This window comes from Phalaenopsis equestris, unplaced genomic scaffold (genome assembly GCF_001263595.1).
Source record: "Phalaenopsis equestris unplaced genomic scaffold, ASM126359v1 Scaffold225984, whole genome shotgun sequence".
NCBI lineage: Eukaryota > Viridiplantae > Streptophyta > Magnoliopsida > Asparagales > Orchidaceae > Phalaenopsis > Phalaenopsis equestris.
Genome location: NW_018244012.1, coordinates 178,961 through 199,482, shown reverse-complemented (window position 1 = coordinate 199,482; position 20,522 = coordinate 178,961). Strand labels below are relative to the sequence as shown.

The 20,522-nt window shown below is 37.4% G+C and overlaps 1 protein-coding gene across 1 annotated transcript; it reads left to right on the top strand.

Moving 5' to 3' along the window:
* Positions 1 to 18,610: 18,610 nt before the first annotated feature.
* LOC110037862 lies at positions 18,611 to 19,996 on the top strand. Its single transcript, XM_020742590.1, has one exon. It carries the CDS (start codon positions 18,611 to 18,613, stop codon positions 19,994 to 19,996), a length of 1,386 nt encoding a protein of 461 aa, XP_020598249.1.
* The last annotated feature ends 526 nt before the right edge of the window (positions 19,997 to 20,522 follow it).

Below are 20,522 nucleotides of genomic sequence, written 5' to 3'. Positions count from 1 at the left end.
ATAATTATTTTTAATGCAAAATAGGAATTTTCAATGAAAATTTAATAACTCAACCAAAATAAGACATATGTCCTTAAAAAAATTATTAGAGGTTCACCTAAATCAAAGGACCACTTGGACCAATTTTCATGATTTTTAGTGGTTTAATTTAATCACTAAAGTTTTTTGTTTATTTTGAGTATTAATTAAATATAAAATAATATTTAGATGGAAAATTAAGTTTTATATTTTTCTTAAATCCCTATGAGTCCAGGGAACCCAAAATAACAAATTTCAATCTTTTTTATTTATATTTTAATTATTAGAATTATTTTAGTGAAAAATTAGAGCAAATCAATTTTTATGCCTTTTAAAATTTATATCTTGAATTAGAAAATTGGGAAAATTATTTTAATTAGTTCTAAGTGATCAGGAAGCCAAATGTTACATTTTAATTTATTTTCTTACAATTTTGTGATTTTTATGATTTTTAATTGATTTTTTATTTATTTAAAGATTTAAAATTAGCTAAAAAATGAAGTGTTTATTTTTATATAAATTTCATTTTTCTTAGATTCCTCTGGTTATAAGGAGCTCCAAAAACTAGTTTTGGTAATTTTTTTGAATTATATTTTAATTATTATAATTATTTTAATGCCAAAAATGCTATTAAACTTGATTAATACATTTAAGTGGTCAAATTAAGTCCAATTGACTTTAAATTTTTGTGGGGAGCTCCCCTAACATTAAATTACAATGTGGAAGAGTTTTTGTGCCATTTACATTCATAATTACTCCAAATTAGTTTTATTTTATTTTTTAGGGTTGGTGATAATTAGAATTATTTATAATTAGTTAAATCAATTTTATATTTTTTCTAGGGTCCTCTGACCACAGTAAAACTACCAAAATAAGTTTTGTATTTTTTTGATGAGTATTTTAATTATTATAGTTTTTAAACCAAAATTGGGACCATTAACTTGAACGTTAGATATCAAACATTAGGGATCTCTTATGACCTTTGGAAAATCATGAAAGGAATCCTAATAACATGTAGAATCAAAGCCCTAAATAATAAGTAATGGTGAAATGTCTATGCAAATGGAGAATAAAATAAGAAAAACACTATTTAATTAATTAGAAATAATACATGCATCAAAAAAACTTGAAAATGTTTCCACATTATTTTCATCTCTTCACAGAGCAACAAGGTATTTTTATTTTATTTTTATGATTTTTTACAGATTGTTATGCATTTTTGAAGTTCTCGGAATTAAATAAATAGAAAAAACTCCTAATTTCAAACTTATTTGTGTCATCCTCGTACGTGTCGAGGAGGAGCGTGTCACCGCGGGATTGTGCGCCTCCATCTAAGTCAGCCCACTCTTTTCGAATCGTGGCTCCGTTTGGCACAATCAGAACCATCCAAGCGAGACACAAAAGTTCAGACGAGACGTGGTCATCGTCCTCAATGAAGCCAACCTGAGAACCGTCCATTTTTAAACACTAATATCTCACTCAATTCTTAACCAAATCAAATGCAGTTTTTCTTAAATTGCTCATCTTGACTAAGAGAACACATCTATATGATTGATTGACCTTTAAATCAACTCTATGCACATGGAAAATCTAATGAAGATCATTTTAGGGTTAACTTTCAATACCTTGGTCCAAGAGGGAAAGCCTCGATTGGATGCTTGTGGAAGCTTCATGGAGGTCCCAAGAGCCTTGGAATGGAGCCTCAAGTCATGGTAAATTGCCTAGATATGATTTTGACCAAGGCCAAATAAGGGGTTGGCTCAAAGTCCACCTTATGGTGCTTTGGTGATGGGGCTTTTGTGTGGGATCTTCTTCTCTTGCTGTGGGGATGGTGTGGGTGCAATTAATTTGAATTTCGTGGTAATTTAAGGAGTGTCCTATTTTGGCCTAGAAATTGAGCTCAAAAGTTGAGCTCGAGCTGTGGTTTTGGGTGGCTAAGGATGGTTAGGTTATACTTAAGAGGTCTCAAAGAAGCTTTGGAAGCAATTTGGTAGAGTCTCCCCAAGGAATTTCAAGCTCTCTCTCTCTTTGGCCATGGAGGGGGGTTTAAGTAAAGGGGCTTGGAGAGGACACCAAAGGAAATTAGTGGATGTTCTAAGTTGCTTATGTGGATGCCAACAAGGCCAACAAGGTGTGCCAACAAGGTGCAAAAATCAAATTGGGATGAGACAGCTTGGATGGGTTTAATTTTGAGTTTTGGCCTAGGTGGTGCTTTTGAAATTGGGTTTTCCGGTCACCAAGGTGGCTGACCGGATAGAGAGGGGTCAATATCCAGTCCATGGAGGTCAGGTCTTGGTCTTGGTGATGTCAATTGGGGTTGGCCATGTCTAAAGGTATGAGATTGAAATAGTATGGGAAAAGGGTCATTTTTGGTTAATTTGGGTCAAATCATGGTTTGGGGTTGGGTTCACCCCTCAAGGCTAGTTTGCGCGCTAAGGAGAAGCAGGTGGCTCAGCTTAATCATCATGGTGAGGTCTCTATCCAAAGAGATTTGGCTAAACATGGGTTAGAGTGATTCATGGGAAGTGTTAAGAGGATCTTAAAGTTTTAGCCTCTTTCCAATAACTCTTTCCAATAATAGCTTGATGATGTGACATGGCTCTCATGGCTTGCCTATGGCTTGGAAGTGGCTCCATGGCTTGTCCTTGGGATGGTCAACTTTCATGAGGACGGAATTTTGTAATTTTGAAATGATTTGGTGGATTTTGGCATGTAGACTGATTAGTAAAATTTTGATCATGAATTTAAAACTTTAGGAATGATTTTAATTGAATGAATGATGAGGAGAAATGAAGTTATCATGTGGGCTTTGGACTTGGGCTTTTGGAATTAAGTGTAGTGTGCTTGAAATTTTGAAATTGAAATTGAATTTAGGTTAATTAAATTTTGACCTTTGTGTAGGAATATGTCGTAAGGAATTTGGCAAAGTTTCAATTGATTTTGAGTTGAATTGGTGGGCCAATTTGGTGAATTTGGGCATATGGTCAAAATTAGGATTTTTTAAATTTAATTTAAATTAAGCTTGCAATTGGATCAAATTGGTGTTGAATTTCATTTAAATTGGGATTTGAGATATTTAATATTGAGTTGGAATTGACATTGGGCAAAATTGGGGTCAATTGGGCCAAGATTGGGGTTAGTTTGGGGACATTTGAGCCTTTAAGGGAAAATTGAGGTTTTTGGTCAAATTCGATAAAATTGGTCAAATCTAGTCAAATTGATGATGAAAAAATGAAATTGGGAATACTTGGGATTATTTTGAAAATTTTGGGAATTTTTGGAGTAGACTTGAATGAGAATTGTTTCCGCTGGGGAGTAACAAAGACTCGCTAGGGAAAAGAAAAGTAGATTTCAGGGATGATTGTCGGGCAGATTGACAGTCCCGGTGAGAATTGTATATGTGAAAAGAGTTTTGGGTTTTGATTTGAAATTATAGGATGGTGGAATTATGAGCAAGAGAACCAGATTGAGCGGAAAACACAAGTACAGAGAAGGGATTAAGATGTCAGCGCTTACCCCGAAGAGTATATATGTGTGGGAATAGGGCATCTGGGCTTACCTTGAAGGAGTATATATGGGAATAGAACATCTAGGCATACCTCAAAAAACATATATGGGAATAGGACTTCTGGGCCTAACCCAAAAAGTATATTTGGAAACAAGACGTCTGGGCCTACCCCAAAGAGAATAAATGGGAATTGGATGTCCGGGCCTACCCTGAAGAGAATATATGGGAACAGGACGTCTGAGCCTACCCCAAAAAAAATATATGGGAGCAGGACATCTTGGCCTACCCTAAAAAGAATATATGGGAACAGGATGTCTGGGCCTACCCTAAAAAGTGTAGATGGGAATAGGACGTCTGTGCCTATCCTAAAAAGTGTATATGGGAATAGAACGTGTATGTCTATCCCAAAAAGTACATATGGGAATGGAACATTTGTGTCAACCCCAAAGAGAATATACGAGAATAGGACGTCTATGCCTATCTCAAAGAAAAGTACAATGAATAGGACATCTGGGCCTACCCCAAAAAGTGTAGATGGAAATAGGACGTCTAAGCCTATCCCGAAAAGTGTATATGGGAATAGAACGTGTATGTTTATCTTAAAAAGTACATATGGGAATGGAACGTCTTTGTCCACCCCTAAGAGAATATACTAGAATAGGATGTATATGCCTATCTCAAAGAAAAGTACATGAGAATAAGACATCTGGGCCTACCTCAAAAAGTGTATATGGTAATAGACTGTCTATGTATATCCCAAAAAGTACATATGGGAATGGAACGTCTGTGTCCACCCTAAAGAGGATATACAAGAATAATGGCTATGCCTATTTAAAAAAGAAGTACATGAGAATAAGACATCTGGGCCTACCCCAAAAAATGTAGATGGGAATAGGACGTCTGGGCCTATCCCAAAAAGTGTATATGGGTATAGAACGTCTATGACTATCTCAAAGAAAAGTATATAGGAATAGGACATCTAGGCCTACCCCGAAAAGTACATACAGGAATGGAATGTCTGTGCCCATCCCAAAGGGAATATTTGAGAACAGGACGTCTATGCCTATCTCAGAAAGTGCACATGGGAATAGGACGTCTAGGCCTACCCCAAAAAGTACATATGGGAACAGATTGTCTGTGTCCACCCCAAAGAATAACTTGAAAATATTTTATAGAGCTTGTGTTATCGAATTCACTGATATATGGCATGTGAAAATTTGCCAAATATTTGTGGGATTTTCTTTTGTGTGATTTTTTGCAAAACATGCAATTTTGTGGGAATGTGAACAGATTGGTGCAAGATAAGATAGTCTCGCTGTGCAAGCAAAGAGTAAGTAATCTTAAACTCGAGGGAAACAAACTCAACAAATTAAAAAAAAGTTTTCTTGTTGTTTTTATCATATTTAATTATCAAAATATTTTTTCAAAATATTTTTGCTTTGGTTAATTTTCAAAATATTTTGAAATTTTAATATCAAGCTTTCGTTGTATCGTTTTTTGTTCGTATGGCTTTTCATCAATCACAAAAAAGAGGGAAATTTGACAAACAAGTTGAAACTTGAAAGAAATTTCATTAATCTACTCCCAAAAATGAGCTGCAAATTGAGTACATGTTGAAGTATCAAAATACAACATGTTGGACATGTTTGAATCATCAAATAGTAAATACATATCGTACACTAAACATATCTGGTACATATATCATGTCTGCTACGCAAAACTTGGAAAAACAGGGATCTTGTTGATCGTCTTTGGTGTGGTGAGCTCCTGATCAAGCTGATTTACTAAGCCACGCCCCAGGATAAGAATTCCCTTCGTGTGTACCTGGAGGTGCAACCCTCTCATAACTTATATGGCTGAAACTCCTCTAGCTCAGGATCTGGTTGGAATCCTCATGGTATCTTGTCATCCCCCATTCTTCTGAAGGTTACAGAAACTCAAGGATGCAGCACTCTCGGAATGCATTGTTTATCTAAATCAGCACCATTTCCATCTAATACCAGCACTAATCCCAGCGGTAGTGGAATCTCAACTGACCCTCTGAATTCCTCAGGGATGACATTGTCAATCTCTTTTTTGAAGAGTACATTGCTTTTGCTGACGAAAGACACTATGCAGAAGTGAGTATATTGCTTTTGCTGACGAAAGACACTATGCAGAAGTGTCTAACAAAATCATGATGGTCAAAATGGGGAGGAATACAACTCCCCTCATCATAAATGTTGATGATGCAACTATTTAGTATGCAGTCTGGTGGTAGTATACTCCATCAAGTTAATCTTTTGATGATTCTCTTTATCACATAAGAGATCAGACCCACCTTATCATATCTTAAGATACCAGGGGGGTTCCCTTACCTATCTTCAACAAAATTATAGCAACAACCACACTGAATGGTTATCCTACCTTTCCCACGCATCAATTTTTGCGATTCTGAATATGTTTTTGGCCTCAGTAAACCAGCTTGGCCTCTGGCTTGTAGATTATACACACGGTCTAAAATCCTTTTCTCATCGCTCTCTAAGAAGACTCTAGTATATAGCACCAAGCTCTCAAATATGTTGACCATTTCACCTCGATTTCATCTCGAACTTCCTCATAAAATTCAAATTCTCTTCGTTTGACTCTGCAGATTCTTTCCATCTCAGTCGTAGGAATATCATCAAACTATCGGGGCAGTGTTGGTCTTCTTGTTTCAACCTCTTCAACGACTAGCATATGCTATGTATCTCCAAGTGTAAAATATTGCATCCTAGGCATTCTATGAATGCTCATCCAGTGGATGCTACTGCGGGCAGCTCTGCATTACACATAGTTTCCACACCGGCCAGCCTCTATAGTATTCATGGGGTACATCCATCTGCATTGGCTCTGCAGCTGACTCCAGCTCATCCTCTGTATTTGATAGACTGAAAGAGGTTTCTTTTGTAGGTGGTTCATAAGTTATTCCTTCATGAATTGGGGTAAGTAATCCAGCTGCTTCTCTTTGCTTTCTTCTTTCTTCCCGTTTGAAGGCTTTATGCTTGCATCCGTTAGCATTGTGACGCCTCGTTCTTTGAAGTGGTGTGTCAGACACTCTGTCCTCATTGGTGCTTATTAAATTCCCCATAAGCACAGTTATCAAGGATTGTAGTTGATTGGTACCTTCCACTGAGTAATGTTTAGTGTTTATCTTCTTCATCTTTCGTGAGGAATCAACTTCAGCTCCAACTTTCAGTAGAGAAAGTAATCCTTCTTTTTCCAGTCAGCTAACAATGTCCATCAGGGGACCTTCATAATTCACATCAACCTGACCAAAGTTGAAATCAAGGTCTATGACACCGCCTTGGGCAACCCTTTCCTTATCCAATGTGAGATTTAAGCCATCTCTGAAGGAAAAGATCAACTTACACTCTGACATTTCTTCTGCAAAAGATAGAAAACATCAGCGCACTGACATCTATCATCAATAAGAGAAAAAATAAAGCATCAACAATTTGAAAATTTGAAAATTTTATTTATTCAACTTTATTTAATTTAATTAGATTTAGAAAATAGAAAAACAAAATGAGAAATTTCAAAAACTTTTTCATCTTATTGAGGTTAATTTATTACAAAATCTTGGAACCAATCACAGACTTTTGGTCAAATAAATAACCCTAGAACAATCAAAATTTCAAAAAAAAAAGCAAATGTTGATTTCAAGCTTTTTCCTCTTATTGAGGTTAATTTATTTACAAAATCTTGGAACCAATCACAGACTTTTGGTCAAATAAATAACCCTAGAACAATCAAAATTTCAAAAAAAAAAGCAAATGTTGATTTCAAGCAGCATCATGTCGGGTAGTAGATCTTCAAGTAGTAGTCTCTGACCGGCAACATTGGTCTTTCACTACGAATCTTCAAGTAGTAGTCTCTGACCGACAACATTGGTCTTTCACTCCGAAAATCCACCAGCTGGTAAGATCCTTTTGAGTAAACTTCTTCTATGATAAATGGTCTCTCCCAAGTTGGTTCAAATTTTCTAACTATCTTACGGTGTGCAAGAATAGGTCTTTTGAGAACGAGAATGATGTCACTGACTTTAAACGTCCTTGGGCGGACCAATTTTTTGTGTGCTTGCACCATTTTTGCTTAGTAAAGCTCCAAGTGTTGTTGTGCTTCTAGTCGCTTTCCTTCAAGACTTTCCAGTTCTTTTAGTGTAAGTTTTGCACATTGTTTTGATGTTAGTTGGTTGGCGATGTCAACTCTAAGAGACTGTGTCTGAACTTCTAACGGCAGTACGGCCTCGGACCCGTACACAAGCTCATATGGTGTGCATCGAGTGGGACTCCAGAACATCATCCAGTAGACCCACAAAGCTTCTATTAGTCTGTTATGCCAATCTCTTTTATTTTTATCTATTGTCTTCTTCAAAATCTGTACCAGTATTTTGTTGAAAGCCTCAGCTAAGACATTTGCTCTAAGGTAGTATATTGTTGACTACCTCCAATCTATCCCATGTTATTTGATGAAGTTGTTGATTTTCGTGCTCTTGAAGGCTGTCCTATTATCATAAATCACTCTATGTGGAACACCGACACGGTAGACAATTTTGGTTTTGAAAAAATGAAGAACGTGTTGTGATGTAACCTCTCGTAATGGAACTGCTTCTGCCCATTTGGAAAAGTAGTCTATAGTGGCGAGGATAAATCTGTGTCGCTTAGAGGATGGAGGGTCTATCAGACCTATTATGTCCGTGCCCTAACACTCGAATGGCCTTGAGGCAACATTGGCCACAAGGCAACAGTTGTGTGCAGCACATTCGGAGGTTGGTGTAAGACCACCCCATGCACTTGAAAAAGGTGACACCTTCTATCTATATCCATACAATCAAATATCATTGCTGGCTAATAATATCCAAGTCTTTTGATCTTTATCTTCATTTTTGGCCCTAACTGGTGAGCACCACACAATTCGACATGTACATCTTTAACAATATTTTGTGCTTTTGCTCTGCTCAAACATTGTATCCACATCTGATCAAATGACCTCCTGTAGAGAAATCTCCCACCAGAGCGTACAACATAACCATTATTGTTATGTGATATGCTTCAGATTTATCTTCTATCAGCTTTCCAGTTTACAAATATTCTATTAACGGCTTATGGCAATTTTCATTGATGTCAGCAACGACAATCATCATTCCTTCTTCTTTTTCAATCTTATGTAGATTATCGAGGTTAATTCAAGACAAAAATCATCTTTCTTGTACTCTAATATCAATGGAATCCTCTGGTGGACACGCCAATTCTAGCAAGTTTCACTAGAGCATTGACATGTGCGTAATCTCCACGAGGTATCCGGTATAGAGTTACATTAGGGATCTGTTGTAGCAGCCTCATCGCGTATTGATGATATGATGATATTCTACTAATCTTTTAGTTTTAGAATCTTGTATTGTCCAGAAACTTGTTGAATGATAAGTTGAGAATCACCATAGATGATAATATCTGTTATATCCATTGAGATTGCCAACTCCAACCCAGTGATTAATGCTTCTTATTCTGCTTCGTTATTTGTATACGGATCTGTTAGGTGAATGGAGAATCTCAACATACCTTTATCTAGCGTGATAAAAATCAAACCAATTCATGCTTTGCCTGGTATAACCATTTATGGTCTTTTATCCTTCCAGGCTGGTGATGCTCCGTCGAAATACATCTCCCAATATCTGACATCGGAGGGTTCTACTTACAGTATCTGCTCATGTGGAAATTCAACATTGAGTGGGGACCCAGCTGGCAGTGGGTGCACAACGAGAAAATCTGCTAATATATATCCCTTGATAGCGCAGTGGGGAACAAAAATTATATCAAATTGCAATAAAATCATTGACCATCTCACTAGACATCCATTAAGTGTTGGTCGGGTCATCAATTATTACAACAGATTAACTTTTAAGATGAGGGAAATTTTATGGGAAAGCATGTAGTGCCTAAGCTTTTGAGTGACAAAAATTAAAGCTAGACAATGCTTCTCGATAGGCATATACTTTATCTCTATCGGTACTAGACAACGACTCAAGTAGTATAGTGCATTTTCCTTACCCTCATCATTGACTTAGGCTAATAGGGCTCCAAGAGAGTCATCTAAAGCTGTAGAATAAAGTATTAACAGTTTTCTCGGGGTAGGGGCTGCTAAAATATGAGGTGTCATTAAGTATCGTTTAACATCCTCAAAGGCCCACTGCATTTTTCTTCCTAAATAAATTTGGTATCTTTTTAATTAATGCAGAGATGAGCTGGCTAAGGCCCACTGCATTTTTCTTCCTAAATAAATTTGGCATCTTTTTAATTAATGCAGAGATGAGCTGACTCCTACCTAAGAGATTAGAAATAAAACATCTTTGATATGCCAATTTTTCTTGAAAATAACGTAGTTGTTTCAGGGTTTTCGGAGGAGACATTTCCAAGATAGCTTAGAGGAGGAGACATTTCCAAGATAGCTTTAATCTTATCCGGGTTGATCTCGATTCCCTGATGATGAACAACGAATCATAGAAATTTTCCAGAGGTAACGCCAAAGGCACACTTTAAAAGATTCATTTTAAGATTATTTTGTCGTAATCATTCAAACATGATCCTTAAATCGTACAAATAGTATGTTTTCTGTTTACTTTTGATGACCAAATCATCCACATAGCACTCCACTTGGTTGTGAATGAGGTCGTCAAAAATTTTCATCATTACATGTTAATATGTTGCTCCAGCTTTCTTTAATCCAAACGACATTACTGTGTAGCAGAATATCCCAACAGGCGTCCTAAAAGTTGTAAGTGCTGCATCTTCTGGAGCCATCTTGATCTGATTGTATCCTAAAGATCCATCCATAAAAGAGTAAAGATCCATCCATAAAACATCCATAAAAGAGAAAATCTCATGTGGTGAAGCGATGTCCACCATTAATTCTGGTATCGATAACAAAACTCATCTTTTGGTCATGCTTTATTCAAACCTCTGAAATCATCACATATACAAATTTTTCCATTCTTCTTCTTAACTGGTACGACATTGGCTAACCATGTCGGGTGTTGCTCTTCTTGCATAAAGTTAGTGTCTAATAATTTCTTTACCTTAGCAATGACTTGTTTCTCTATTTCGAGGCGCATCTTTCTAGGAGCTTGTTTTATTGGGGCAATATCTTTAACTACCCCAAGCTTATGTAGTGCAACTTCTGCTGACAGTCTTGGCATTTCATCGTAACTCTAGGCAATGTAATCTTTAAATTATGTTGATAACTTTATCAACTCTATGGATTCTTCCTCGGCGAGTAAGGAACTTATAAATGTTGGTCGGGCCTGCTCCCCAGTCCCGAGGTTGATTTCTTTTAACTCATCAACTGTTGATTTAATTTCTTCTTCAAATTATGGCAGAGCTTCATCTATTACTGTTCTTGAGAGTCAACCTCTATATCGAGGCAATCCTCTTTTAAATCATTAGTAACAACCACGCAAAATTTTCAATCATCAATTGGTCCTACAGTACCAAATCCAAGACTTTATTTTGAATTAGGAGTTTGACTTTTAACATTCCATAATTTCTCAAAAAGTTGCAATTTATCTTTTGGCATTTGCTTTGGCACATATCCCTGTTGAATTAATTTTTGTACACAGGGGAAAAGTAACCATAAGGTAATTCTATTAATTCGTTAGGATCATCATCCAAATTTACATGATTTTTATGAACTAGTAGAAGGAGAAGCATGATAAAAATTGATCGGTTTTAAACCATCACTACGGACTTCCTTAACCTATAAACTCTTAAACTTCTGGGGGTAGATCGGAGTAAGGGTCATGACATTCACATAGTGGTTGATTCAATTGTACATCGACTCATATTAATCTTTTTCCATGTCTTCTAAAGAGATTCCATATTGAGACTTCTTTTATTTTATCATCATCATTTCTTCCTTAGAAAATTCTTCTTTTATTTTATCATCATCATTTCTTCCTTGGAAAATTCTTCATTAGAACTTTCTTCCATGTCGATGATGATGGTCGGCTTAGTCTGTTCAACAATCGTATTGGTTCTTCCACGTTCTTAGTCTGTTCAACAATCGTATTGGTTCTTCCACGCTCACGTCCCCGGCCTCGATCTCGGGTATATAGGCTAAAAGAACCTCTACTACCTCATTGTGAAGAGACGATAGTAGATTATCACAACAGATTTTAATGACCTCCTCTATATGATCTTTCTGAATCTTGCACTTCATTTGATACAACTTTGCGACAAAAGACTGTCTTCTTTGTAGGTGCGTAGTAGGCGGCGTCTTCATGAATGCCTACTTCATGTACTAAAAATGGTTGTAAAACTCCTTTAATACAATGTTCTTATCCTTCTTTGAAATATTTGATGCATTGTTGTAATGATGATGGAACTATATTATGCTCGTGAATCCATGGTCATCCAAGTAGAGCCTTGAAAGAAGTCTCTGCATCGATAATATGGAATTTTATAGTTGTCACTAGTTCCTCAACTTTCATTAACAATGTAATCGATCCAAGGGCTCTTTTTCCCTTCTGATTAAATTCCCTTAACACTATTTTATCGGCTGTAAGCTCTTGAGTTTCAATATCAAAATATACTAACGTCCGTAGACTCATTAAGTTGAGTGATGCTTAGGATCTACCAAGACTCTGGACAGTACAAATCTATCGATTTTGATGGAGATGTAGAGTAGTCGGTTATGGTCGGAAGTACCGAGCAACAAGTCTTCATCCGTGAAGGTTATCACATGGTGTTCTTTCAACAAACAAACTTTATGTGATGTTGTGTTGGCCATTTGAGCTAAGCAAATCTCTTGGTCAAGAAAAGCTGTAACCAGAGATTCTCTCATCTCCTTCGATAGGATTAGAGCTTCGCAAATGCTTAACTTGGTCGGCAACCTCCTAAGATGAGCTAGCACATTATAATAAACCTTGCATAATCCTCAAATTTTCACTTGGTTATGTGGTTCTTCCACTAGTGGAGGTGGAGGTAGCTCTTCTTAAGTTACTATCCATTTTCCATTATTTACTGGAGTTGACCTCAAGGGTAATACTTTCCCGCTCCTTAGATTTACTTCTGTAATTTCTTCTTCCTGAGATACTGCAGGAAGATGTTATGATATTATTTCTTTATAGGAGAGATCCAAGTTGATGACAAGTGGTGTACTATGGCACTCTAAGACTGGCTCCTCACTCTCAGTGATATCGTAACTGGTGTTATCAATGTCTTCTTCATTCTCGTTGAAGGGTTTATCAGACTCAAGTATAATTTGAGGGTCAGTTTGGGAATCGAGATCGTATTTAGAATGAACAAAGTTAGTTACATTATCATTAAATACAACCAAAACATAGCCGAAATCATAATCATTATATTCATAATATCCGGGTGGGGAAAAAAGATAATCATACATGCATACAGAGGATTTTCTTCCCCAAATCTAAGATAACCAATCTAACTGAGGCAGCCCCTATCCTAGCCTCCGTGCTATCAGTCTTAACAACGTCGCTCTTTTCCTTCTCTTCTGGTTGCGATGACTTCTTTAACGAAATCCCCAACTTGGGCCGAGCAGGATGTAGACTCTGAACGACTGCATGCGCTGAAGCGATATGAATCTGATCCAGTATTTTCTTGGATGACTTGCTTCAAATTGTGCTTCATCCATATTTATTTGCATATGGATCTATCCGAATGATGGGCTCAGCCGAAATCATATTCACAGAACCTTTCTATGGCTCTTTCAAATATTCCTTTGGGATCGTTATGGTTACTTCTTTATAGTTTCTATCGAGCCAATCTTTGAATATGAAGCAAACTTATATTGTATGCCCAAACATTTATGGTAGAGACAAAAACTGGGACTATCTTTCTTATTGACCTCTTCGGGCTTCTTTGGTTTTGACAACCTGAACTCTGGCTTCTTCATCAAGTTTCTGAACATTTTCAACATAGCCTCATCTTTGAAGGAATATTGTCTTCTCTTTTAACCTAAAAGAGTCGAACCCATTCTACCGTCCATCTAGTATGATCCTCCCTAGTATGGCTATCAACTCAACTGTCCATACTGTTGTACTTGCTGTTGAACATGCTGTAACAGTTGCTGAATTGTTGAGAACTTTGGTGAGAATGCTCTACTTGTATTTTCATTGGTTGCTTTCCTTTATTGACTGTTGCCACTATCCCAGACCTCTTCTCGAATGCTCTGGTTTTCCTAGATTTCACCATTTTCTCTTGAGAATCCATTGATTTAGCTTCCTCTTGTAAACTACTAGCTTTACTTAACAACTTCTAGAAGGACTTGATAGTGAGTCCCTTATGCATAAAAGCTACTAACCCGTGTGTTATCTTGAGTAGAATCTCAATCACATGTTGTTTCTGTAGTTCAGGCTCACATTTAATGCAAAGGTTTCTCCACCTCAAGATGTAATCCATTGGATTTTTGTTGGGTCTTCGCTTCTCCACTACAAGATCCCAAATAGAAACATGATGATGTGCTCCAAAAACTCTCTTTGCGAAAACTTGCTCTAATTTGAAAAACTTCTTAACGTATCCATTAGGTAGTTTGACATACCAATCAAAAGCAATCCCTGATAGGCTGATGACGAACTGTCAGAATTGTAAGGCTTCATTACCTCCCTAAGGGTTCATTACCTCCTATGTTGCCACAACTAGCCCGAAAATGTGCTAGATGTTGCCTGGGATTCCCAATCCCATCAAATATTTTGAAGTTTGGTGACACAAAACCCTTAGGGTAGGGTATGGCATCAAAATCCTATGGGTAAGGTCTACCCCTTGAAATCAATGCATCACCCTTAGACTGGGCTAATGCCTCTCAAACTTGTTGTTCGACCAATTACTTAATATCTTTCTCAGGCATGGTATTTGGTGAGGAATCTTTCTTTTGCTGCTCTTCTCCATTAGCGGAAGCAACCTCTCTTTGTTCATCGGTGATATGGATTATTTCAGGCTGGTTAACTCCTAGAGAAGCCACCTGCTTTGATTGGATTGCCCATTAGCTGTAGCCATGGCAGCCATTGTGGCGGCCATCTCATCCATTTGCTTTTCCATTTGCCTAATATGTTCATCCCTTATAAAAATAGCTCTGCGCAAATCATACACGACATTCCCTTCGATGAGAGTTTAGGCATCAATATCTATGAAATCCTCATCATGAATATCCATGAAATCCTCATAGATCTAGTCTTGATGACATGAATATCCATGAATTCCTCATTAAGGTAATTACTAAAATCAGACTCCTCATCATCATCATTAATTGTTACACCATGTTCTTTGGCTAGCTCAAAAATCTCAGCTCTGAGTTTTTCAACCTTTTCTTGATGACATGAATATCCATGAAATCTTCATTAAGTTTATTACTAAAATCAGACTCCTCATCATCATCATTAATTTTTACACCATGTTCCTTGGCTAGCTCAGAAATCTCAGCTTTGAGTCAGACTCCTCATCATCATCATTAATATTAATTGTTACACCACCATGTTCCTTGGCTAGCTCAGAAATCTCAGCTTTGAGTCAGACTCCTCATCATCATCATTAATTGTTACACCATGTTCTTTGGCTAGCTCAAAAATCTCAGCTCTGAGTTTTTAGACCTTTTCTTCAATTATCGCCTCTTGAATTGTCTTAAGATCTGGAGAATTTCCTTGAACATCCTTCACTTGTTCATCAAATTTTGTAACAAATATTTCAAATTTTTGTTCTACCTTGTCGTTCTGCCCTGCGAGCTCAGCTGACCGTATTGGTATGGTGACTTTGGGTACCCACACCTTCTTTCTTGATAATGATGTCTTGAGATGAGGTATCTTAAAAGAGGCATCGACATGCCAGAGGGAAGTGTGCTCCCTGCGGTGTGAACAACTCACAATACAGGGTAATTTCTTCATCTTTTCCTTTTTCAAGACACTCTTGTGAGTAGTAACTAGTTGAACTTTTAGACCCTGACTTGACTTAACCAGTTGACGTCCTGTAGACTTTGGAGCAGTAGAGGCAACAAAATCTGTTGTGACAACTGTAGTATCAATTAAACTTTCTAGACGGAATCTGATGGGATTACGTGTTCGTAAAGCTTCAGCTGACTTGTGGGAATGTCGGGCAATCCTGACGTCCCTTAGGATTTCTTTCTTCATTTGCGGGGACATCGCATTTCCCATTTGCTTAAGCAATTTGAGCACTAAAACATTCTTCTTTAGTGGGCAGTCTCTGGAAAATTGTACTGACTCGAGTGATAGAAGCAGGCTTCTTCCTCTCCCCACCTTGTCTATGAGGTGACAATAAAGTGGCAGCAATCTTCTGGATACTTTCGTACCCATTAGTATCCATTAAGGGGTAGAACCCACTACCTTACAGAAGTGGAGAGGTCTCTTGTAATCTAAATTCCTCTTCAAGAGGAAACTCATCATCAGATACTTTCTCTGAGATCTGTGGTTCTTTCTTCGTGATCAAGTTAGCGATGTAGACTTTGAACTCGATCCAATCTCAAACACTGATGGAGGGATGGTATATTCCTCAGTTTCATCTTTTATGATCATAATCTCCTTTCCTATAGAAGAAAAAGGGATCGAAAGACTTGGCAGGTGCTAGGGGAGTAGTAGTTTTCTTCTTCTTGGAAGAAGGGAATTCGTTAGGACAGTTCAAGTCAAACTCAGGAGAGGGCTCCTAAATTTTTGGAGCGGCAACCTTCACTACAACAAATGGGGCCTTTCCTTCAATTTCATTGAATCCAGCTGTGAAGTTGATGGTTGAAGTGACATTGCGAGCGTTGCGGCTATCTGGCAAATTTCAGGAAAAGGTGAGCGTGTGAAACACCATTACAGCACCTTTAAAAAGAAAGCTTTGAGATTAGTTATTTAGCCAATACTTTGTAATGTTAGTGCGAATACTAAAAACTAATAAAGGCGATCCGTGGACTGGGCAAATTTTAGTTTTATTTAATTTTTAATTTGTCACAATTTTAAAACTTAGTAAAAATAGTTTGAAAGTTAAAGGATTTAATTTGTTAAAGAATTTAAATAACAAGCAAAGCATGACATGAATCGATTTAATTTGTAACAGAGCAAAGCAGGCTTCAAAAGGGAAAGTAGGGTTCAGGACCTAGTGTGGGACCAGACATTACAACATATAATGCCAGGGCAAAACTAGTCCAAAAAGAGAAACTAATCCACCATCACACCTTTTGGGGGTCCGACCCCACACAAAGATTAAAATAAGTCCTTAATGGCCTCCTGAACCTCTTTGTTCAAAGGTTATTGAACAGACGATCCTGATGTGCAAAAGAGTTGACCGTAATTTCCTTAGAAAGAAATGGGTTAAGCATGCCAATGGAAGAAAGATAATTTGGTTCATGAGGGACATGAACCTATTACTGATTTATGAAAATAATAATTCTTGATTTAAATAAAGAGAGAAGCACATCTCCAGTGGAGTCATTAGAAGCTGTCGACACTATTTTGGTTAAGGTGTTGCCCGTTGGGAATTGGAGCACATTTGGGAATATTCTGACTGGAGTGGAATAGGCTGAGAAAGAGCTCCAACTTCTGGAGGAAGGACACAGCAAGGGTCAGGTGGGAGATTCATTCCTTCTGGAAGCCAATCAAAAGTTATTGAATGTTGTAGAATGGCAAGAACAATTCCTGAAGCAGAAGGCAGGAAAGAACAAGTTCATGGATGGCGACATAAACACTAGATTTTATCATGCCTGCATCAAGTATCAATAAAAAAGCAACACCATTCACTCGCAACACCATTCACTCTATCAAAGACAACCAAGGAAATTGGATCAGAGATGCTCAAGGGATTGCTGACAGTGTTGTGGCCTACTGTAAAGATCTGATGCATTGTGAATTAACTGAAAGACAACATGTGGAATCAGAATTGTTCCAAGATGAGAAGGACATTTGTTCCAAGATAAAGCTAGTTGAAACCCCTAGAGAGGAAGAAATAAAAAGAGCTCTCTTCCCTATTGATAGTGCCAAATCAGCAGGTCCTGATGGTTTCACGGATGATTTCTATAAGAAGGCTTTGGAGGTCATCAAAGTACAGATTGTTGAAGCTATACAACACCACTTCTAGGGACAACCTTTACCATACTATTTCAATACTACTACCATTATATTTGTCCCTAAATCATCAATAAAGAGTATTGGAGTAGCTACAGAACTATTAGTCTTACTAACATTGTTAGTAAGATCATTAGCAAAATTCTGGTTTTTAGAATCCATCCCATTCTGCAACATCTCATTAGCCCCAAACAAGCAGTTTTTGTGAAGGGAGAAACATAAGGGACAACATTATGATAGCCCAAGAGCTTCTGTTGGATATAGATAAACCTTACAGAGGGGGAAACATGATATTTAAACTGGAACTGAAGAAGGCTTATGATATGATCAATTGGAACTTCATCATGGAGATTATGAAGGCTAGGGCTTTTACAAAAGACTCCTATAAAATCATCCAGAGATGGCTTGTAGGAAATGTTAACATTGTTTTAATTAATGAGAAAACCCATGGTTTTTTCAAGGCTAACAAGGGTTTGAGACAAGGGTACCCATTATCTCCAACCATTTTCATACTGGCTCTGGACTACCTGTCTAAAATCATAGATAAACCTGGCAAGAAAAAAGATTACAACACTTTTCTCAATAGATCCAAACAAGACATCAACCATCTGATTTATGTTGATGACATCTTAATTTTCTCCAGAGCTAATAAGAATGCTATCAAACATCTGTATGCATATTTGCAAAAGTTCCAACAAGCTTCTGGTCTTGAAGTGAACAAAGATAAAAGCCACATTCTCTTCAGCAAGAATTGCTCCATAGCCTGCAAACAGTTGATTTTAGAGCTCACTGGTTTCAAAGCTATGTATATCCCCTTTAACTACTTGGGGGTTTATCTTACTAAGGGAAGGAACAAATAAATACAATTTAATGAGATAGTGGATAAAACCATTGCTACCCTCCAAGGGTTGGCAAATTCCTTCCTGTCTAATGGAGGCAGAATTACCTTGCTGAAAAGCAACTTAACCACCTTCCCCCTTTAGACCTTACAAGTGGCAGTGATGAATCAAATATTGTGGAAAATCACTCAACTTATGTTGGAAAGAACCTTCAGCAGATTCTTGTGGTATGGGAATAGGAAAAATAGGATCTGGGCAAGCTTGCAGAAAGCTGCCAAACCTCTATATGCTGGGGCTTTAGGCTTTAAGGGATTTGAACAGTTACACCAAATTAGCATGTGTAAACTTTGGCTGATGTTCAAACAGAATGACAACCTTTGGCCAAATTTCAGGCACTCCAAGTATTGCAGAACTGATCATCCTAACCAGGTGAGGGCCAAACTGGGAGACTCTATGACCTGGAAACAGATGCTGAAAATGAAGGAACAAGATGAAAATCTCTACACTTGGGAGTTGGGTCAATGTAACATCAACTTTTGGCAGGAAAAATGGTGCCCAGAGAACACTATTGAACCTTTGGATGAGAATTTGGACAAGAACATAATGGTGAAGGATTGCTGGGAGGGGCAGAAGTGGTCTCAGGAAGTACTCCAAAAGGTTATCACAGAAAACTCCATGAGGCAGATATCTAAACTCCAATTTGATAGAAATAATAAGGATAGGATGATTATAAAAGTTAACTCAACCCAAAGTGTGACCCAAGCCATTTACAATCAGTTGTTCACCCAGGAGGAAACCTCTTGGGGTGAAAATCTGTGGAAAAAATTCTTATCCCCCTCAATAGCTTTCTTCTATTGGAGAGTGCTGAATAACTTAATCCCTACTGATGACATTCTCAAGTTAAAGGTCTTGAAGGGGCCTTCAAAATTCTATCTCTGCCAGAACAGTGAAGAGACAGCTACTCATCTTTTTTTTCAGTGTGACTTCTCCAAGAAGGTTTGGGGATCCCTGACAATTAATTTCCACATCAACACTATCAACTTGGGATGGGAACAACTTAAGAAGTGCTGGTCAAACTGGAAAGATCAGATCTGCAGTAAAGTCATTAAAGTCGACTGGAAAAAACCCAGTTATCCTCACCTTAAAGTTAGCACTGATGGAAGCTTCACAACCCACACAGCAGAATTTGGAGGGGTATTCAGAGATTACAAAGGCAGATGCATAATTTTCTTCAAAGCTTCAATTATTGTTGAAGATGCCTTGAAAGCTGAGGCAGGTTCTCTTTACTGGGTCATCAAAATGGCAGTCATAAACAGATGGACACAAATTCAAGCTGAGGTTGATTCCTTTATGCTGATTGAGTATATGACAGGTATTGTTGTACCTCCATGGCATATCCAACAGTGGATTATTAAGATAAAACATCTTAACAAGGAGATACAAATCAATTATTGTTTTACCTATAGGGAAGGAAACAAACTAGCTAACTACCTAGCTATTGAAGGTGCTGAGTCCCAAAGAGTAACTGTTGCTACTCTGACCTGTTAAAGGGTGACAAATTACAAATACCTTACCTCAGAATTGCTAGGAACTAGATGCTTTATTTACTTTCTTTTTTTAGACATGCCTTGTATTTTCTTAATTACCTCACATTTTGATGTAGCCTTTACTCTCTCTTCTCCCTACTGTAACACTCTCTGGATGTATTGATCATATTTAAGTAATTAACACAGAGGGAGACAAAAGAGGCTCCTTTTTGCAACATATATATATATATATATATATATAAGTTTTAGAAATAATAAAAAATGGAGCTTGGACTGGCGGCTGACTTTGTGGGTACTCTGCTAGGGTTTCCATGGAGTTCCTGATTTTGTGGTTGCTTACTGGTTCCTTCTCTTCCTCTAGTGGCTTCTCTTTCTTCTGGGTGTTTTTCTTGGTGAGGTTTTTTGGTTTTGTACTTACCAAGAAAACTTTATTTGAATCAGTTACTGTTCTATTGGTTTTGTTAGACTATGGCTGAGCTTAACAATATGGATTTATCCACCAATGTTCAATGGGCTAAGGCCACGTT

Excerpts from the sequence above, each read along its gene's own strand:
- LOC110037862 (XM_020742590.1), top strand. The coding sequence starts at position 18,611 with ATGAATCAAATATTGTGGAAAATCACTCAACTTATGTTGGAAAGAACC.